Genomic DNA, 22,630 nt, shown 5'->3' with positions numbered 1-22,630 from the left:
TCAGAATCTGACCCGGATCTGCCGAAAAACGTTCCCTATTCTCCTTCTGTTTCGGACACCTGGCTCGCAGAGGTTAGGGAATGTTGGAAATAATTGAAGGAGCCACGGAGTCAGAATAAAAGAACACTGTTCTCGTGGCAGAGTAGGGAAATGGCAGACTCTAACATCTAAGTGACAAGGCCTACATAGGAAACCTGACATATATCAGAGAAATAAACGTCCTGGTGAAAGTCTGGAAAATGAATTGAGCTCTAATGTACAGATTCCAGTGGACATGAGAAGGCCTGCTAATAATGACTAAGGAAGATTCGATACATTTTATTTAAGATATCACTGTGATTGTATGATTGCATATTGAACGATAACAATGGAGGCATGCAACTACTTCTGTTAAAGCATAAAATAATTATTTTATTATTTGAAGAGTTCCTTAATTTTTTTATTATCTTTATTTATTGGAGAGAGTAAGCCAGAAGTCAAGAGGGAAGGGGGAGGTAGACATGGAGAGAGACAGAGAGACACCTACAGCCTTGCTTCACCATTAGTGAAGCTTCTCCCTGCAGGTGGGGACCAGGGGCTCGAACCCAGGTCCTGGCACATTGTAACATGTGTGCTCAACCAGGTGCACCACCACCTGTACCGAAAATAATTATTTTATAAATTCCAACTTTGCTCTTGTATAAAGCAAATGATGCTGTTACCTACAAATGGCCGTAGTTCTTGCTGGAAGCCAGATGACTTTGACATGTTCTCATTTTTCTCGAAATGTGACAGATGAGAGTAAAACTCTGATTCATATGCTCAAGTTATCTCCAGGGCTTGAATGAGCCCAAGCACAGCATAATCCACATGCCTTTGTAATTTAAAGCACACGGAGGAGTTGAGTATGTACATTTTCAGACATTGATGGTATGATCCTAACATGTATAGTAAATTCATGTTCAGGTCTTACTGCAAGAAGAGAGCTCAGTGATCGTATTTATACACGGTATGATATGTAAGGCACTTTATGAACTCATTTCTGTGAAATCGATTTCAAACTGGAGCCACCAAATCATTCAATTCCATCTCGCTTTTCTGGTTGCGATTCCTAAACATTGAGCAAGCAGAGTCCTCCCAACCTCGAGCCCCTGGTGGTTGAGCAGTGAGGGAGGGATCAGAGTTAAGCACCAGCAAACTGAGGGCCAGAGGAAGGAGATCAGGTCTGACTTCGCTACCTCCAGTGTGAATCCTGAAACTAAGAATGCTGACACTGCTTGGGATGACTGGACTCATACATATTGGTACCTGGGACGTAGCAGAGCATAAACACCTCAGGGAATTTAAAATTACTTTAAAAAGGCATCATTTGCAGAGTCCATCAAATTCATTCTGGAGTTTTTCTGACTGGAAGACTGTAAGAATATGCCACATCAGCTTTTTCTGAATCTAAGTTCCCTGGAATATCTGTACTCTGTCTTATGTTATAGTTTTATTGACTGAGAGCTGAACAGAGTTTAAATAACTTTTGACACTGATAGATCCTTCATTTAAAAAAAATTTTCTGCAGATTTTTCTAAAAATAACTTATCTATTAATATTATTTGTGTCATTATGTCTTCTAAAAAGCCCAGTTAGGGGCTGTGTGGTGGCACAGCTGATTGAGAGCACATGTCACCGTAAACAAAGACCAGGGCTTGAGCCCCGGCTCCCCACCTGCAGGGAGTCACCTCACGAGTCATGAAGCAGGTCTGCAGATGTCTGTCTTTCTCTCTTTCTCTCTGTCTGCCACTCCTCTCAACTCTGTCCTATCAAACACAATAGGAAGAACGAGATGCAGAAAGAATGAGAGAAAGAAATGAAAATAAAAATTGTTTTAGCAAACTAACACAAGTAGTACGATGTGTGAATAATAAGACATTCTGATTATGACATATTGGAAAGCATTTCGTTCAGTCAGTTACACGTCTAGTGTTCTTATCAACAACCAGTATTTGCTTTTGCAAATCAAATCCCGTGAAATCTGAGCAGTGTGCTGACCCAGGTGTGAGCCCAGCCTCCATCTAAAAAACACAAAAACAAAAATCACTACCTTGTATATAGTGTTTTATTGTTCTGTCATATTTATGTGCAGTCTTCACATAGACAAATACATAGGGGGCAGATAGGAGCTCATCTGGTTAAATGCACATTACAATATGCAAGGACCCGGCCTCCAGCCCCCGGTCCCCACCTGCAGGGGGAAAGCTTTGTGAGTGGTGAAGCAGGGCTGCAGGTGTCCCTCTGTCTCTCTCCCTCTCTATTATGCCCTTCCCTCCAATAAATTTAAAGATAATAAAAGATTAAATATCTTTTATTTATCTGGATGTTTCTATCCAATTAATTTAAAGATAATAAAAGATCAAATATATATATATATATATATATATATATATATGTATGTGTGTGTGTAAATATTTCAGAGAAACTATCTGTGTTTTATATACGCTGTGGGCAGTATGCAGTATGTGAAGACATTTAGACTCTGAATCGGTTTCACAGAAGAGAAGGAGAAAGAGGCTTATGGTGGAGCGGAAATCTGAATGGGTTTCCCCATGAGTCTTTGCATGACATCTGGACTAGCCCCAGACAAAATTAGAAAACAGCCAAGATTTACGATACAGACATGGCAGGAAAGACAGGCAAACCAGGTAGTCCCAGAGAACCACAGTAGCAGCTGTCGTGCTGAGACCATCCTAGCATGAAAAGACTAAAGCTCTCCGCATCACAGGGAAAACCAGATAGACTGTCTCTTGGACAGAAATACTATCTCTAGATTTTTCTTTGAAAAGGCATAATCTTACCCCCAGCGAGATCAATACTGTGTTGATGTATATTAACTTGTAAATAATCCCCTCTAAGGTAGAGCTCAGCATAACAATCTGAGCAATGAATACCAGCCTTGGGAGAGGGAAACAATGCCCTGGGAACATGATAAGCCAGAAACTAAACTGTCAGAAACAGAGCTGACATGGTGTGTTGAATGACAAGCACATAAATAACCACATCAAATGTAAAGGCCTAAAAGTCAAAGGAGCCAGTACAGTAACCCAGTGAATACAAGAGAAACGACATGGGGGGGGGGGGGGCTTGACACACAGAGTTGAGTAATCCTCAGTAATTGAAAAGGACATCATCATAAGAGTCGGACTCTGAGCAAGTCCATTTGACACAGCTGTGTGTAGTTTGAGCTTCCTGTTGCTGTAACAGGAACATACTATAAAATGTGGGACCTAAAACAGCCTAACTTTCTTGCCTTGTGCTTTGAGAGGACAGACGCATGGAATGGCTGTCAGAAACTAACACTGACATGTCCAAAGGCTGTGCAGGTTCCTTCTAAAGGATTTGGTAGAGGATCCATTCCTTTGCCTTTTCCGCTTCCTGAAACCGCCTGGCTTGGACTTTGGTTCCTTCTTTCATCTTTAAAACTTCAGCCGAGCATCTTCTTCACCTGGCCGCTCCTGTGAGTGTCAGGCTGCTGCTCTCTCTCCATCAAGTTGTGTTTGCTTACATTTCAGACCCATCAAGATAGATATAGACTGACTTCCCTAGCAGACCAGTTATGACATCTGCAAGACTCCTTTTGCCCCTCAATATAACGTTCCCAGGCTCCGTGGGTTAGGGCATGGCTAGTTTAAAAGGAATGCCTCACATGCTGACTGCAATGACAGCAAGACTGGCCTGAAAGGAGAAGAAAGGAGACTAGAATTCAGGGGAAAAATTCATTTCAAAAAGTTCACAAATCGGGGCTATGCCAGAGTGCAGCAGGCTAAGCAGGTTAAGCACACGTGGCGCAAAGCGCAAGGACCAGCTCAAGGAACCCGTTCCGAGCCCCCGGCGCACAGGCGGTGAAGCAGATCTGCAGGTGTCTGTCTGTCTCTCCCCCTCTCTGTCTTCCCCTCCTCTCTCCATTTCTCTCTGTCCAACAACAGTGACAGCAACAACAATAATAACAACAACAATGATAAACAACAAGGGCAACAAAAATAGCCTCCAGGAGCAGTGGATTTGCAGTGCAGGCACTGAGTCTCAGCAGTAACCCTGGAGGCAAAAAATAAATAAAAATAAGAAAACATTTTTTAAAAAAGTTCACAGACGTGTGATCAAGGAGAAGCATGTTTGAATTAAAAAACAGCAACAACGAGGTAAACAAAGTAAAACGTCGCTATTCTTTTTAGGTGTTTTGAATGTTTATCTACGTCTGAAAGGCCAGACAACCATAGAGAACCCACTGTGGTCCTCAAGTGGGAATAAGGGACAGCACTGGAATGAGGCTCACGTCAATATCTACCCCATCGCTTCATTTCAGGTGAGTCCAAAGCTCTCACAGCTGCTAGACTGCAGGTGAGTGTCATCCGTGAAGAAGGTGGACCCAGGATGCACAGAGGACAGGGACACCCGTAACTCTGTTCTGGGAGCATCACAGAAACCAGGTGGTCAAGTTTCTCTTTAGTTGGAGACACTGTTTTGCAGAGAGGAAATGTTTATCGGCATTTATCCAATTAGGGGCTCGACTAACAGGCTATCAAAATTAGACTGGAGAAAATGTAATCTGCTTCTGTAAAACACCAAGTGTCTGTCTTGTTTCCGGGAGACAACATGTTTTTGCGAAGGGAGCTGGGTAATCAGCGAATGTGTTTGAATTTTCTTGATGGGGTTTTATAGACATCAGCAAAGTGAGATTCTTGGGCGATGCCATTTTAATGATGTATCCTTTGATTATCAAAACTAGAGAACTTTAGACATGTTATTTCCCTTTGCTTTTTATGTAGAAAAGAAGTAAGAATTAGGTTGAGGGGGCAGGTGATGGCACCACTGGTAGAGTGCACATGTTACAGGGCACAAGGACCCAGGTTCAAGCCCCCGGACCCCACCCGCAGGGAAGAAGCTTCACAGGTGGCAAAGCGGGACTGCAAGTGTCTGTCTGTCCTTCTCTACCTCCCCTCCGCTCTCAGTTTCTCTCTAGCTCTACCCAAAATAAATAAATAGCTTTCGAAGAATTGGGTTCAATTAAGGGAGTTAATTGAAAATATGTAATAGGAATTTTAATGACTAACAATAGCCATTTTGGTGAGAAATATTCTATGTAGTATTTTCAGTAGACACGTCTTCCTTTAGTGATTTTAACAATAATGCATAGTGCACATCTCATATATATATGCATACATGTTCCTTTTTCTTTTTCCGATTTCTTGGGTGCATTTTATGGCTTATATACTAAGGGTATGAACACTGACATTTCCTCTTATGTCAGATTTTAACTGGTAGGATGACTTTCACTGTGATCTCACTGTAAAATCTTCATAGACTTGAGTTATACTGCAAAGGTATTAATATAGGTAAGAATGCATGCAGTAGCCCTTGGCATTAGCGTCTGTGACGTAAGACCGGCTGACCACCTAAAGCACGTGCACTCATGGACTCCGACACTCCTTCTGTCTCTGTGAAGGGGAAGCCGAGTGTTATTGTTATTCCAGAGTAAGCAGAGGAGGACCCTGAAAATAGTACTCTGAAGATAACCTTCGTATTAGCATACACAGGCCTACTGGAGCATAAAGGGCTTTTCCTGCGAACAGGTGGATCGTCTTCAGTGCCATTTGTTGTTGTCCCTGGAATTTTACTCTGGGATGACGTTTTCAGACAGAAAGAGTGGGAGACAAAATTGTCAAATTGAATACACACATACATGCACATTTCCAAGAATATATTTATATTAAAGCTGCTTTCAGGATACACTTATTTTCATAGATATCAATTTAATAAATATTTGTCAAACTATTTCAGGATAGATTTTTAAAATTTCTTTATTAGGGGATTAATGTTTTACATTTGGCAGTAAATACACTAGTTTGTACATGCATAACATTTCTGTTTTCCACATAACAATACAACCCTCACTTGGAACTCTGTCATCCTTTTCCAGGACCTGTACTCTCCCCCCCCACCCACCCCAGAGTCTTTTACTTTGGTGCAGTACACCAAGCCCAGTCCAGGTTCTACTTGTGTTTTCTGATCTTGTTTTTCAACTTCTGCCAGGACAGAAGTTTATAGTGATAGACCATAGCCCATAAGTACTGTGGAGCTATGAGTTTATGTAAAGAGCATGGAAGGACATAAAGATGTAAAAAATAGTTGTTTTCCTCAAATTCTTGAATCACACTACTAAACACCAACTGCAGATTCAATCATGGAGACATACGCAAGATTCTGTGATAAACCTACCCAGCAAAGTATGAAGAGGGTTAAAAAATCTGATATAGGGGCCAGGCGGTAGCACAGTAGTTAAGCGCACATGGCACAAAGCACCAGGACCAGCATCAGGATCCTAGTTCGAGCCCCCGGCTCCCCACCTGCAGGGGAGTCGCTTCACAGGCAGTGAAGCAGGTCTGCAGGTGTCTGTCTTTCTCTCCTCTTCTCTGTCTTCCCCTCCTCTCTCCAGTTCTCTCTATCCTGAACAACAATGATAAATAAGGCAGCAAAAGGGAAAAAATAGCCTCCACAGTGTAGTGAATTCATAGTGCTGCTGGCACTGAGCTTCAGAAATAATCCTGGAGGCAAAAAAAAAAAAGAGAAAAGTTTCAATACACACACACACACATACATATATATCCATGTTATATATGTTGGGGAGGGAAGGGGAAGGAAGGGGAGGATGAAGCAGAGGAGGGGGGAGGGGAGGGGAAGGAAAGAGGGAAGGAGGGAGAGGGAGGAGAGGAGAAGATAAGGGAGGAGGGAGGGGAGGGGAAGGAAACAAGCAGAGTGGGAGCTCTTGCAGAAAGGCTCTGCTTTGCCTATGATCTGACTCCTGCCAGAGTCCAGAGTTGTGGTGAGAGAGGCCATGGTGGGAGCTGGCTCTTTGTCACCATCTGGAAATACGCGTTCAGTCCAAGAAGAATGTGCTTGGCAGCTCACTGCAGACACAAGCTTTCTGCAAACACAAAAACCTTCATTTCCCCACATGGAGTTGACAGGAATGTCCATACATGTTTTATAGATAAAGTTTTCTTCACAATGGCACAGGCTGTCAAGTTCTTTCTGAGTCATCACTAGCTCTGCTCATTCCGCCAACAGCGACCCCAGACAGCATTTGCCCTGCTGGCGGGGAAAGTAGTTCTGTAGTTCTCCTGTCTGCTGCTTTTCTTTCTTTCGAAGGATTTAGTCTTAGCTAGCAGTTAAGGATCAGCCCAGCAAGAATTGCACTGTTGGTCAGGGAAAAGTGAATCACCCCACCTCTTGGACCCCTGTATGCACTTGACTTGTTTGGAAGATATTCCTTTGGAATGTTCTAGTTTTTCATGTTGCCTCTCTTTTGTCCCTTTTTTGGCACCAGACTTTCATACCAGCATGATTCCATCCCGTTCAGCAGACCCTTTTTGTTATCCTTTCAATTTTTAAGGGCTTTTTTAAAAAAATATTTATTTATTTATGTATGTTTATTTTGGATAGATAATAAGAGAAATTGAAAAGGGTGGGGGAGATAGAGAGGGTGGGGGAGAGAGGATGGGGGACAGAGAGGGAGGGGAGAAGGAAAGAGAGAGGGGGTTGGGAGAAGGAGGGAGGGGGAGAGAGAGACTTCAGCACTGTTTCACTGCCTGGGGGGCTTTCTCCTGCAGGTGGGGACCAGGGGCTTGATCCTGGGCCCTTGCTCACTGTAATGTGAGTTCCTCACCAGATGCACCACCACCTGGCCCCTACCTTTTAACTTAGGCAAAGACAGAGAAGGAGAGAGAAAGAAAGAGGTACGAAGAATGTCTGTACTTTCTCTCTGTAGATCATTGCTCTAATGCCACGTAGGACACTTGCACGTGCAGCCTGGGGTTAGACCAGGGACCTAGAATATGCCAGTGCCCACTCTGCCAGCTCAGCCATCTCCTCGCCAGTTTTGAACCGGCACCGATATTATTCTCTAGTCCTTCCCGTTGGCGTTGTTTCCAGAGAGAAACCTGTTGACACGCGTTCACTCTTCTAAATGCAGTCTAACTGTTGGTTGCTTTTTAGACTCTCTTTTAATTATTGATTTTGATATGTTTTTTTCTATTTTTCTCCATTTTTTTATATTTATTTTATTTATTGATTCCCTTGTGTTGCCCTTGTTGTTTTATTGTTGTAGTTATTATTGTTGTTGTCGTTGTTGGATAGGACAGAGAGAAATGGAGAGAGGAGGGGAAGACAGAGAGGAGGAGAGAAAGATAAGACACCTGCAGACCTGCTTCACCGCCCGTGAAGCGACTCCCCTGCAGGTGGGGAGCCGGGGTTCGAACCGGGATCCTTATGCCGGTCCTTGCGCTTTGTGCCACCTGCGCTTAGCCCGCTGCACTACAGCCTGACTCCCCATTTTTCTCCATTTTTATGTGGTTTGAATTCACTGAGCCTCTTGGATTTATATTTTAATGCAATTTAACAATCGTCTAACAATTACAAAATTATTGTATTCCCGTTTGTGAAGACTCTAATAAATATGTAAGGACTTTAAAGGCATCATACAATTGCTTGATGCTTTCAGTATTTAAATTCTAAAAACAGCATTTTAGTGATTTTCATGAGACAGAAAGAGATAAAGAGACAGAAAGACCAGAACACTGCTCAGCTCTGACTTATGGATTGACTCTGGGCTCAGTTATGCAGACCTTTTGCTTAATCAGTATACTCTATCTCCCGGCCCAAAGTGTAATTTTTATTTGTGCTTTATTTTAAATATTTTCTGTTGTCTCCATATGCATTCATTATTTCATCTGAAATGTCTAGTCTCTCCTCAGTACCATTCACTGTATTCCTATTTTTAGTTTAATTTTTATTTTTTTCTTCACTGCCACCACGGTTTTCAGTGGTGTGTGGTACCTGCACGATGAGCCCATTGCATCCAGTGGCCATTTTTCGTAAAGACTGAGAGACCTTGAGAGGAAAGAGGAGGTAAGAAGGGAGAACGTGAGATGCCTGCAGCACGGTTCAGTCACTGAGGAAGCTTCCCCTGCAAGTGGGAGCCGGGGCTTGAACCCAAGTCCTTGTGCGTGGCCACAGGTGTGCTCTCCCTGGTGGGCCACCACCAGCTCCAGCCTTATTTCTCATCGCAGCCGTTACACTTTCTACCTCCATAAGCTCAATAGGAGTCTTAAAATTATTTTCCAGGAGTCGGGCGGTAGCGCAGCAGGTTCAGCACTCGTGGCATGAAGTGCAAGGACCGGCGTAAGGATCCCGGTTCGAGCCCCCGGCTCCCCACCTGCAGGGGGGTCGCTTCCCAGGCGGTGAAGCAGGTCTGCAGGTGTCTGTCTTTCTCTCCCCTCTCTGTCTTCCCCTCCTCTCCCCATTTCTCTCTGTCCTATCCAACAACAATGACATCAATAACAACAACAATAATAACTACAACAATAAAACAACAAGGGCAACAAAAGGGAATAAATAAATGAATATAAAAACATATTTTCCATTAAATAGAAATATTGGGGCCAGACGGTGGCATACCGGGTTGAGTGCACATAGTACCAAGCTCAAGGACCCAAGATCCCAGCTCAAGATGCCAGCTCCCCACCTGCAGGGGGGTTGCCTCACAGGCAGTGAAACAGGTCTGCAGGTGTCTCTCTTTCTCTTCCCCTGCTTTGCCCCTCCTCTCTCGATTTCTCTCTGTCCTGTCCAATAAAAAAAAAAAAAGGAAGAAAGGAAAGGAAGGAAGGAAGGAAGGAAGGAAGGAAGGAAGGAAGGAAGGAAGGAAGGAAGGAAGGAGGAAGGAAGAAAAATGGCCTCTCGGGGCAGTGGATTAGTAGGGCTGTCGCCAAGCCCCAGTGATAACCCGGAGGCAGAAAAAAAACAAAAAAGACTGCTTTGAATATATAAAATCAGTTGTAACGTCTGTTTAAAGGCCATGTTGTGCTAACACTAACGAAATCCCAGCTCGTCACTGGTTTTGACAGGCTGCTTTTTATCTTCATTAAAACTCCTTATTCTGGGGAATGCAGCAGGTTAAGCACACATGGCGTGAAGTGCAAGGATCCCAGTTCGAGCCCCCAGCTCCCCTCCTGCAGGGGAGTCGCTTCACAGGCGGTGAAGCAGGTCTGCAGGTGTCTGTCTTTCTCTCCCCCTCTCTGTCTTCCCCTCCTCTCCCCATTTCTCTCTGTCCTATCCAACAACATCGACATCAATAACAACAACAATAAAACAACAAGGGCAACAAAAGGGAATAAATAAATGAATATAAAAACATAATTTCTATTAAATAGAAATATTGGGGCCAGACGGTGGCATACCGGGTTGAGTGCACATAGTACCAAGCTCAAGGACCCAAGATCCCAGCTCAAGATGCCAGCTTCCCACCTGCAGGGGAGTCACTTCCCAGGCGGTGAAGCAGGTCTGCAGGTGTCTGTCTTTCTCTCCCCCTCTCTGTCTTCCCCTCCTCTCTCCATTTCTCTCTGTCCTATCCAACAACGATGCATCAATAACCACAACAATGTTAAACAACAAGGGCAACAAAAGGGAAAATAAATAAATATAATTTCTGAAGTCCTTATTCTCAGGTGGGGGCAGATAGCATAATGGTCTCCAAAGTTCCAGGTTCAATCCCCTGCACCACCACACGCCAGAGCTGAACGGTGCTCTGGCGACAAAATAAAAAGTCCTCACTCTGCCATCTCTCTCCAGCTCTGATGGTGCGACTGCCTGTCAGGTAACTGCCAGCTTTGCCGGAGAGGAGTTAAGTGGTCTTGTATCTCTGCAATTATTCGTGAACTTGTTGGGGAAGGTAATGAGTTATCTGGAAATGATTTTCGTTTTCCTCTTGTTTTCAAGATGTCCCTTGAGAATAAAGCAGGGTTTGGTGTAGAGATAATTAGTTCTCAGACTGATGCAAGTGTCTCTTGAGTATCCAATGGCTCATAGCCCATGAATTTCTAACTCTTGTATAATATGGGGATGTTTTGTCCTTTTTCCCCCTCTCTTTTCCTTCTTTCCTATCTTTCCTTGCTCCTTTTCTTCCTCTCTCTCTCCCTCTGCCTGCCTCCCTTCTTTCTTTCCTTCCTTCCCTCCTTCCTTCCTTCCTTCCTTCCTTCCCTCCTTCCTTCCCTCCTTCTTTCCTTCCTTCCTTCCTTCCTTCCTTCCTTCCTTCCTTCCTCCCTCCCTCCCTCCCTCCCTCCCTCCCTTCCTTCCCTCCTTCCTTCCTTTCTTCCTCTCTTTCTCTCTCCCCCCCCCCTTCCTTCATTTCTTTTTCTTTCTTTTTTTCTTGGCAGAAGGAGAGAGTGAAATAGATCACACCACTGAAACGTGCTTCAGTGCAGTGGGAACATGGCTCAGACTTGGGTCTTGCTCACTGCCGGCACACTAACCAGTGAGCTATCTGGCCACTTCTACTCATCTAAACGCATCCCTCTGGTCATCTTTGGGGCCTAAATAGTGCCCTCGCCTTGTCTTGATAAGCTCTCTGAGCTTGCAAGTATTTGAGAAGGACTTCTGCGGACTCTCATTCTCAGCAGTGCTTCCCTGCTGTCACTTAGCACCACACTCCTGCTGACGGCCAGGCCTTAGTCTCTGCCCCACGGAATCCAGCCGTGTGTTCTGCGAGGCTCCATGTTCTGTCTGCATCATTTTCTCCAAATTCTACTTTCAGGGCTCACCTACTTGGCTTCATTCATATAGATATTTTCCCTCCATCTATCATCTATCTATCTATCTATCTATCTATCTATCTATCTATCTATCTGTCATCTATCTATCTATCTATCTGTCATCTATCTATCTATCTATCTGTCATCTATCTATCTATCTGTCATCTATCTATCTATCTATCTGTCATCTATCTATCTATCTGTCATATATCTATCTATCTGTCATCTATCTATCTATCTATCTATCTGTCATCTATCTATCTATCTGTCATCTATCTATCTATCTATCTGTCATCTATCTATCTGTCATCTATCTATCTATCTATCTGTCATCTATCTATCTATCTGTCATCTATCTATCTATCTGTCATCTATCTATCTGTCATCTATCTATCTATCTATCTGTCATCTGTCTATCTATCTATCTGTCTGTCTTCTATCTATCTATCTGTCATCTATCTATCTATCTATCTGTCATCTATCTATCTGTCATCTATCTATCTATCTGTCATCTATCTATCTATCTATCTGTCTTCTATCTATCTATCTGTCATCTATCTATCTATCTATCTATCTGTCATCTATCTATCTGTCATCTATCTATCTGTCATCTATCTATCTATCTATCTATCTATCTGTCATCTATCTATCTGTCTTCTATCTATCTATATATCTGTCATCTATCTATCTATCATCTATCTATCTATCTGTCATCTATCTATCTATCTGTCATCTATCTGTCATCTATCTATCTATCTGTCATCTATCTATCTATCTATCTGTCATCTATCTGTCATCTATCTATCTATCTATCTGTCATCTATCTATCTATCTATCTGTCATCTATCTATCTATCTATCTGTCATCTATCTATCTGTCATCTATCTATCTATCTATCTGTCATCTATCTATCTATCTATCTGTCATCTATCTATCTATCTATCTGTCATCTATCTATCTATCTATCTATCTGTCATCTATCTATCTATCTATCTATCTGTCATCTATCTATCTATCTATCTGTCATCTATCTATCTATCTATCTATCTATCTATCATCTATCATCTTTATCTACCATCTATCAATCAACAGAGAGAGAGACAGAGGAAAAGACACCTACAACACTGCTCCACAGTTCATGAAGCCACACACACACACACACATACATGAACACCAGAAGTAGGAACTTGAAAGGGGTCCTTGCAGGCATGATGGCGCATGCATCCTCCTGGGCACACCTCCCCTCTCCCACCCCCCCCCCCCCGCCCTGGGCCCATCATCTATACGCAGGCTCTTCCGATTATGTATTCATTACAGAATCTGCAGAAAACGGCCAGTCAGATGACTGAAATGATTCTGTGTGGTGTGACTTCCAACACAGGCGTCCGCACACTTCTGGAGGAAGTCCCACTGAGTTGATGGCCAAGTGCTGATGTTCTGGTTGGGCCTTACTTCCTCTTGTTAACATGCACAGACCGCAAGACATGGAAGCTTTAAACCTGCCCATTCAGAGAAGGCAAACATTTTAAATACAATCCACAGACTTGGGTTTGAAGACCAGGTTCTCAATCACTTCTGTATCCTCCTGCTGAGGAGCTTGATGACCTTGATTCATACTTTAAAGCAATTAAACGGTTGTATCTTAAAATACCAGGATGGAAGGCACATGGTTTCACCCCCTGTTCTGTAATATCAGGCAGATTCGTTAGGGCACTTCATGAATGCCTGGTATGATCTAGTCACTGTCGTAGAGAAGTTCCTTCTCTAAGTGACTAGAAATCAGAGTTTTTTTCATCACATAGACCACATTTTCCAGGCCGAGTTATATCATATTAAACTATTATGGTTTCTCATTTTATTATTTGAACAAAAGCTGTTTGCTAGTGAGGATCTACTTTTGTAAATATCTAAATGTTTGGACTAGATACATTCTTTGAAATATGAATTTTATTTCTGTCATCTACCTATTAGTCAAACACAGTATAAAGGAGAAATATTCCTATATAGTCTTAGTCTGGAAACCACTGTGATTATATAAGACTTTATAAATTTCGTTCATATTTAAAAAATGATCATAGGATTTAAAGTATAGAAATAACAATGTGATACATATTTTATATGGGTAAACAAATGTACTTTTTTCCATAAATATTGCACTCAGCCTTTTTTTTTTCTCTTTAAATTAAAAACCCAGCGGTAGACTACAATATTACTCTGGCCTGTTTAATTATAATCTCTATAATTTTTTCAGTAAATATCTGAGATGGAATTCCTTTTTTTTTTTTTTTTAAGAGAGCACTGCTTGGCTCTGGTTTATGGTGGTGCAGGGGATTGAACCTGGGACTTTGGAGCCTCAGGCATGAGAGTCTCTTTGCATGACCATTATGCTGTCTCCCCTTCCCCTAAATATCTTTTTAATTCTGGATTTCCATGTTGCTTTGACTTTAGTGTTACAAAATATTTTGGGATATCTTTTATAGAATTCTCCTTGGAGGGAGTCAGGCAGTAGCGCAGTGGCTTAAGTGCACATGGCGCAAAGCGCAAGGACCCACAGAAGAATCCAGGTTTGAGCCCTGGTTCCCCACCTGCAGGGGAGTCGCTTCACAGGCAGTGAAGCAGGTCTGCAGGTGTCTGTCTTTCTCTCCGCCTCTCTGTCTTCCCCTCCTCTCTCCATCTCTCTCTGTCCTATCCAACAACGACAACATCAATAACAACTATAATAACTACAACAAGGGCTACAAAAGGGGACATAAATAAATAAATACATATATATTTAAAAAAAAAAATTTACCTTGGAAATTTTTTAGCATATTTACTTCAACACATAGGACAAGCTTATTATGCAAATTAAACGCCATTAAGAAATGCTGGGTCTGGGGTTGAGCACACAAGTCGCAGTCAACAAGGACCCAGGTTCAAGCCTCCAGTCCCCAGCTTCAGGGAGAAAACTACATAATCCATGAAGTATGCAGTAAGTCTGTCTCCCTCACTCTATCTCCCCCTTCCCTCTCAATTTCTCTCTGTTTAGTCAATAAATAGAATATTAGAAAATAATGATAATATTAATGATTCAAGTATTTTTCTATCATTTCTATCTGCTTACTATTTAAAAGACTTGAACTAATAAAATCATGACAATATATCAAAGGACAGTTGGAAGAGAAGAGAGGATAATGTTTATACAAAAAATTAAATTTATGCATCAGGCTTTGAAATCCCGGGTTCAGTCTCCCACATCAGCATCAACCAGAGCCAGGCAATGCCCTGGGCTCTCTGAGTCTCTGTGACTCATTTAAAGCAAAGAACCATGGGCCAGCTTTTCAATGGAAGTCTACGTTATCTGAAAATCACCATTCATTCTCCCCCTCAGAAGTAGGGGGATGGACACTTCATGCATCCCTCCATGAAAATAAATTCAACACCAATAGGATTTGTGGTGTGCCACTTTCAGTGAAAGACTAAAGCAATCAAAATGTTGACACTGGTAAAAAAAAATGACTTTCACATTGACTTGTTGCAATGCAAAGAGTCTATAAAATGCACATAGAAGCTTGGTGTGAAAAACAGATTCTTATTAAGCTAAGTTTGTTTTATTTATTTTTTTTTTGAAACACAAAGCCAGACATTTCACTTTAGCATATAGAATTTTTTCACTAAATATATAAGTTGCCTTTTTGTATTAAGAAGAATAAAAGTTTTGCCTGGACACTGGGAGTACATGAGGCAGTATCAAGAACACGCCATAAGAGCTGTCTTTCTGCTAATGGAGACTTCCTCCTTGCCTCTGTGGTGATGGCAGGAGATGGATTTCATTCAACTATTTTTAAATAGTCATGTGTTAGTGTCAACCAGTGTTTCAGATGCTGGGAATTCAGAAGTCTGTCACCTAATACTCAGCATAAGTAGACCCCAAAATATTTTCACGCGTTTAAAATTAGAATGTTAAAAATAAAAGAGGAGTGTGAAGTGATATGAGGATATTGTGCAGAAGTGGCTCACTGGCAGAACAAGACGGATTCAGAGAGGAAGTCCTGGCCTTGGACGTCACAGTAGCTGCGTGGTGGGTCCTGGATTAACTGCACTGCCTGCACTGCGGTGTGCCTGCACTGGGATTCAAGCTCTGGCTCCCATCCAGAGGGGACTCTTCACAAGTAGTATCTCTCTGTCTCCTCTCTCAGTTTCTATCCTATCACATAAAGAAGCTAAAATTTAAAAAACTAAAATGAATTAAGAAAAAAAAAAGAAAAATGACCACCAGGAACCCTAGTGATAACCCTGGTTGCAAAAAATAATAATAATAATAATTTCTTAAAATATTTTAAGAGGGGGTCGGGCAGTAGCACAGCGGGTTAAGCACACGTGTTATGAAGCAGAAGTTCCAGCATAAGAATCCAGGTTCAAGCCCCTGGCTCCCCACCTGCAGGGGAGTCGCTTCACAGTCAGTGAAGCAGGTCTGCAGGTGTCTGTCTTTCTCTCCCCCTCTCTGTCTTCCCCTCCTCTCTCCATTTCTCTCTGTCCTGTCCAACAACGACATCAACAACAACAATAATAACCACAGCAAGGCTACAACAACAAGAGCAACAAAAGTGGGAAAATTGGCCTCCAGGAGCAGTGGATTCATGGTGCAGGCATTGAGCCCCAGAAATAACCCTAGAGGCAATATATATATATTGGGGCTCAATATAATACACACACACACACACACACACACACACACACACACACACACACATATATATATATATATATATGTATTATTTTTAAGAAAGTCAATGTTGTGAGATATTTAGAGAAAACTGAATTGATCAAATTTAGAAAAGCTACTGAGAGAAATAAACTTCCCCATCTTGAAATGAAGAGGGGTGTTTGTAGTAGTTGTCTCTGTTATGCCGGTGTAGCTTTGGGAGAGAGACGACCAGGGACTCATGGCTGAGTGGGACGCAGTTCAATCTTTATTGATGAGGAATGCAGTGCAAGCTAATCTAATCTCTCTTCATTAGAAAGCCCTGTCCTTTGTGTCTCCTGAGGAGGAAGTGTCAGGTCGGAAGAGGATGTACATAGGATAGGGGGTGGGGAGAAGGAGAAAGTGTGGGAACCAGTGGGGATTAAACGGTGGGAAAAGGATGTGACTAGGAGAGGGGGCGGAGCAGAAAAAGAGCGAGAACCAGAGGGGATTACACCAGTGCGAACAAAACAATGATGATGGAAATAGACCACAGCATCAAGCAATGCAACAGAAGGGGTCTTAGAAGCAGAATTTAGAAGCAGACCAACAACTATACCGTTAATTTTAACTTAGTTTTTGGATGTGGGAGAAAGCTCAATGGTTATGCAAAAGGACGCTGGTGCTGGAGGCTCTGTGGTTCTAGGGCAAACACCGTGCACCACCGTGAGCCAGAACTGAACAGCACTCTGGTAAAAATAAATAGATAAATATTACTACTCATCTGTTGGGCTGGGGGGGGGGGAAGGAGGGAGAGAGAGAGAGAGAGGGAGAGAGAGAGAGAGAACCCAAGAACTAAGCTTGTGTGGGTAGCAATACAAATCTTTATTCACGCCGGAGCCCCAAGTCCAGCATCAGCACACCTGGTGAAGCCACTTGGCGCCAACCCCAGTGGCCGGTGTCCACCTCCAGTCTGCACACCCGCCCTCTTCCAGCTTGGGACACGGAGGAGAAGAAGACTGTAATGAAAGTGGCTAGACATAGTTAGGAGAGGGGTGGAGAAAACTGAAGGAGCAGGAAAGGTAGAACCTCCCTAGCAACTGTTGCTGGGGGTTCAACTGTGGGGGCTTAGCAATGCCCTGGGGGGATACAGGGTGGGGCAGGCTTACGGGAATGCCAACCACTCAGGCTGCAAGATGCATTTTGTGGGGCAGGGAAGACTTACATGGGCGCCCACCCTGTGAGATTTATGCGTTCCTTCCCCTATTCTGCTCAACCCTGCTGGAGAGGGGGAGACTTACCAGGAGAACTCATCTCATAGGTTAAGCGCTGCCAGGCTCTACCACCTCCCCATAACTTCCCTGCACTCATGAATGTGTCTCTATCTAAATTTAGTTTTGTTTTACAATCAACAATTAAGTGTTTGATGTGGAAATCGAATACTGTGCAAAAAAGATATGTTTTTTAAGGAAGCTTATGATTATTGTAAGCGAAAATTTTTGAGGAAGATTGGCAAAAAGAAGCAATTCTAGGGGAGGCGGGCTAAGCGCGGGTGGCGCAAAGCACAAGGACCGGCATAAGGATCCCGGTTCGAACCCCAGCTCCCCACCTGCAGGGGCGTCGCTGCACAGGCGGTGAAGCAGGTCTGCAGGTGTCTGTCTTTCTCTCCCCCTCTCTGTCTTCCCCTCCTCTCTCCATTTCTCTCTGTCCTATCCAATAACGACAACAACAATAATAACTACAACAATAAAACAACAAGGGCAACAAAAGGGAATAAATAAATAAAATAAATATTAAAAAAATTAAAAAAAAAAAGAAATATAAGAAGCAATTCTAGGAGCGGTGGCCATTGTGAGTCTGACTCCTCCAGTTAAAAAGAAAGGCGTCTCTGTAACGCCCTGAGCTACACTCAAGGTTGTCTCCTTCATCCTCTAGCTCATTTTCGAAGGCATCCGAGGCCCCGGCATAGAAGGTGACATTGCCATAGATGACGTGTCCATCGCCGAAGGAGAATGTGCAAAGCAGGACTTGTCCACCAAGAGTAAGTGTCTCTCCTTGGAGTGGCTGACGTGCTGGTGTGCCTCACAGAAAGCCAGATGTACTTGGAGATACCCTCCATCTGTGAGCCTAGACGGTGGAGATGACTGATCACCAGAGTGCTACATTTGGCTCTAGCTGTATTTGGCCTAGCACAAAACAGAACTAGTTTTTATTTTGATATGAAGCAAGCATATATTTGATTCTAAAATGGTTTCATTTATATTACATTATTTCAGCAGTATTTAAATTTTTTATGAACGTTAATTTAGATACTCAACACATATTTCTTAGTGTTTAATTCATCTTATTTAATTATTTATCTTTTTTTTTTTTTGCCAGAGCATCTGCTGGTACTGGGGGTTGAACCTGGAGCCTCTGGTGCCTCAGTCAGCATTTATTTCTATAGAAATAGCTCTTATCTTTTCCCCAGGAAAATAGCAAAAATTTTAACAGGTTCAGTACTATGAAGTGCCTTTGGTTTGGGTGTGTATGTGGATTAAAATTTTTTTCTGTATGATCTATCTCTTAACTTTAACAGAATCCTTTCTCAGTAATTTGGTTTTCTTACTACTCTGTTTTGAATGTTATGGTTAAATGATATGCTCATTTGACCACAATTCAGTTTTTAATAAGTGTAAGTTAAAAATGGTAAATAGAGCTTGGGGGGTAGCATAATGGTTAGCCACCAGAATTTTATGCCTAAGAATCTGAGGTAACAAATTAAATCCCCTGCACTGCCAGGAGCATAAATAACTTCTTTACCCATAACTGCCTCTTCTAGTTTCTGTAAAGTAATTGGTATTTGTCTCTAAGCTTGAACATTTCTGGAAACTTGAAACATAAAATTTAGAAAGAAAACTCGCCCTCCTGGAGGGCTCCATCTTGCTTTGCCACATGCTGGCCCCCAGTTCAAGCCCGGCCCCCACCACACTGAAGGGAGCTCTGGTGCGGACCTGTCTTTTCTCCTCAGCAACAACAGCACCCCGCAGAAGCAGCCCTGTTAGGATGTTTGTGAATTTTCTGTGTTCCTGCTGCTTGTTCTGCTTGTCAAGCAGAATTCTGAGGGGTTTTTTGTTTGTTTGTTTTTAATTCAGTCTCGAACTCACTCAAGTATCTTCTAAATAAGTTTCCACAGTACATCAATTTAACAATGCACACTTTTTATTAGATTAAGTGCTTTACCCTATTTCCCCTTTTTTACTTACTTTGGAAATAAAACATGGATAAAACAGCCCTGGGAAAAATGCTTTCTGTATTCTAAATTGTTTGTTACGAGTTCACCACAATTGTATTGCTCACTCCATGGGCTCCTTACTCTCCTTTTATCTGTTCCTTGGCGTTTGTTTTCCGTGTCTCCAGATTCCGTGGACGGTGCTGTTGGGATCTTAGTACACATGTGGCTTTTCCCGGTTATCGTCCTCCTCTCTATCTTAAGCCCTCGAAGGTGACCTTCCCCTGGCAGAGGCTGTGACAGATGCACCAGGCAGGCGCTGGCGTGAAGAACGAGTCTTTGTAAATGGACATCGAGAAAACAAACTACCAAAGATTCCTCCACTGACTACTGACTCAAAAACAAATAAGACAATAGAAAACAAGATTTTTTTTTTAAGCACTGGGGATAACAGACATCACGGAAGCATAACTTATTCAAAACTACATATAAAGATCATCTTGACCTGAGAAGAGAAGTTGAGACCTTCAGGTGCTTTTGTGGCTGAAAAAAAAAAAAAGGAAGGAAGGAAGGAAGGAAGGAAGGAAGGAAGGAAGGAAGGAAGGAAGGAAGGAAGGAAGGAAGGAAGTTCAAGACTGCAGCATCATCTGGTCATCTGGTTGAACTCTGGTATGAGAAAGCTATAGAAATCTCTGTCAAAGCACAAAGTCATGGCTGGTTTTGTTTCAAATGAATAGTTTGCTTGTCACCATGGAAGCCTAATGGCCTACCAACAAAATCCTCACTGTAAACAGGGTACCTGGAGCGCTGGCATTTATTTTCCCTTTCAAGAAGGTTTTACTTAGAAAATTAAATAAACGTAGGCCCCTTTTACCTTTGGTTATCGCCCTTCCTTGAGAATGATCTGAACTCTGAGTCATGGAGAGCGTCCATGTCCCGCCCCACCGTCTCCACTGGCCTTTCTTACTGGCAACATCTCTGTTTGTTTGCCCTGCCATGGCTAAGCTAGGTAAGTATTTGCTGCGTCTTCTTGCATGCACCCACTCCCCAGGATGGTGAACCTGGGCTCACATGTTACACAGGCTTATCGGAGTTTGCTTGCGGCCACTTGAACACCCAAACTAAGTCATCTGTTCCAATAAAGAAACCAAACCACCATCTTTTATAAAATTGCCATGGAAACCAAGTGCCTTCAAAGAAACAAGCCTGAATACATTTCCACTCAGAAGCTTGCACTGCGGAAAGTGGTCTGCGTGAAACTCTTTTATAAACAGATGACAGAGCTTACATGTGCAGATCACAGGCAAGACAACAGAGCTGCTTCTGAAACAACAGAAAAAGAATGATAAGAAGAAAGGACAGAGGGCTGCTGCCTGAACCCATGCAGAAGACAAGAGGAGACACTGTCCTGTGATCTTCCCGCCTGTTGTCCACTAGGAAGATCCCTTCCGCGGAGACCAGACATGGGAGCTGCATGCTTTTCTTCCAGGTTATCCAATGGGTCAACCAGAGCAAAAGGTGGTTGAGGTAATACTTAGCGCAGGAGGTGGTCAGACGAAAGAGTGACTTCTCACTCTGACCTCCACTTGAAGTTAAATTGGCCCTAGTTTTAGAGGGAACGAGAAAATGTCTGAGATTGCAGTGCGTACGACCTTTGCAGCGGAACTAGGCCTGAAAAATAAAAACATGAAAAAATGTCTTTATTCTAAACACTGAGGGGGGTATGCCTCTGCCCTTTAATCAGACTCTTGTGCAAATTGTGAAATATTATTTTATTATTTTACCAAGATAAAAAAACACTTTTACAAAAAAACAAAAACCTGTAAAAATGATTTTGAGCTACCTGAGGACAAATCATACCTTTAACCAGCCAGTTTTCCAATGCATTGTAAATTTCACTTAAACCTGTTGGTTATGAGAATTTGAAGATCTTTTCCCTTAAATTATCTCAACTTTTAACTTCGTTTAAAAAGACTTTTGTCTAAAGAAGAATATTATTATATGTTCTTTCAGCACCCCAGGATTAAAAAAACTGATTATGCAAGTAATTGGGATATAAATATTAAATCATAACATCTGCAAAGATAATATAAAAGCACAACAAGATGTAGTTGAAAATGACAAAGCTTGATTTTTTTAAAAACAATCCTGTAGAAATGTTTGTGCAAATTCAATAATTCAAATTAAAAGATAATTTTACAGCTATGTTCAATAAAGCCTCTTTCGAGGTAAGGTATGAAAAGCAGTATGTGTGTTTGTTGAAAAATGTTCACTGATCACCAAAATGAGACTAGTTACATGATTTATGGGTCATGATATCAGGAGAGCGATCTTCAGTGTCTTATCTACCTTAATGTCTACAGAAAGAAACAGTAACTGTTAAACAGTCACTCCCTGATAAAATCTGCCATATTCAAAATACACATGAAGAAGAAATCAAACTTTTGAAAGCAAAATGTGAAACAAATATTCACTTAGAATCTAATGTTTCTTTTTATCATTAGGAGGAGAATGGGGAAGAGGTAGTAGAAGGACTGACTTCAGCCAAGCTCTATTAATTTATCAGAGGACTTATATGTCTCACAATATATTTGAACAAATCAGGCATAGTGGAAAAAAATAAAAAATTCTAGTGACCCACCCATTTTATCAAGCCAAAGAGATTATAGCAAACAAGAGCTGAGTCCTTTACTTAGTATTCACCTAATCTGCCCTCACTTTGCTCCATCTTGAGTGGAGACTAAGCACTTATTTCTACTGCCCCATCCTACAGGCTCATTCTTCTGGGTTAATTTTATGCACACTTATTGCTGATGATGGAAGACCCGTTTTGGTTAATTTTATGCATACGTAATTGCTCATATCAATAAAAAACGTTTTAGATGGAAAGGGAGGCTTAATTCACTGTCAGCTTTTCTTTGACTTGCATGAAGCTTTTGCAGGAAAAAACAAAGAAAATCAGCTATCCATAGACTCTTTTGATGAAGTACCCATATATATGTTCTTTCCAGTGAAACAAAATGTCTCCTTCACCCAAGTAAATGCACCAAGAAATTGATGTGAGTTTCAGTCCTGTCCTTCTCCATCCAGAAAATATGAAAGACCTCCTGTAACCTCTCATATAGTAAGAATACTCAGAATTTCAGAAGT

The 22,630-nt window shown here is 42.1% G+C and overlaps 1 protein-coding gene across 1 annotated transcript in view; it reads left to right on the top strand.

The window, feature by feature from the left end:
* Positions 1-21,722, top strand: part of MDGA2 (MAM domain containing glycosylphosphatidylinositol anchor 2) — a 343,591-nt gene extending 321,869 nt beyond the window's left edge. The window contains exons 16-18 of the mRNA XM_060175592.1: positions 4,197-4,327; positions 18,205-18,310; positions 19,669-21,722. Coding sequence (XP_060031575.1) covers positions 4,197-4,327; positions 18,205-18,310; positions 19,669-19,757 — 326 coding nt within the window. The 3' untranslated portion in view covers positions 19,758-21,722. The remainder of the gene's footprint in view (positions 1-4,196; positions 4,328-18,204; positions 18,311-19,668) is intronic.
* The last annotated feature ends 908 nt before the right edge of the window (positions 21,723-22,630 follow it).

Source organism: Erinaceus europaeus, chromosome 16, assembly GCF_950295315.1.
Source record: "Erinaceus europaeus chromosome 16, mEriEur2.1, whole genome shotgun sequence".
Lineage (NCBI taxonomy): Eukaryota > Metazoa > Chordata > Mammalia > Eulipotyphla > Erinaceidae > Erinaceus > Erinaceus europaeus.
The sequence above is the reverse complement of the archived record's forward strand: the minus strand, read 5'-3'. Positions and strand labels throughout refer to the sequence as shown.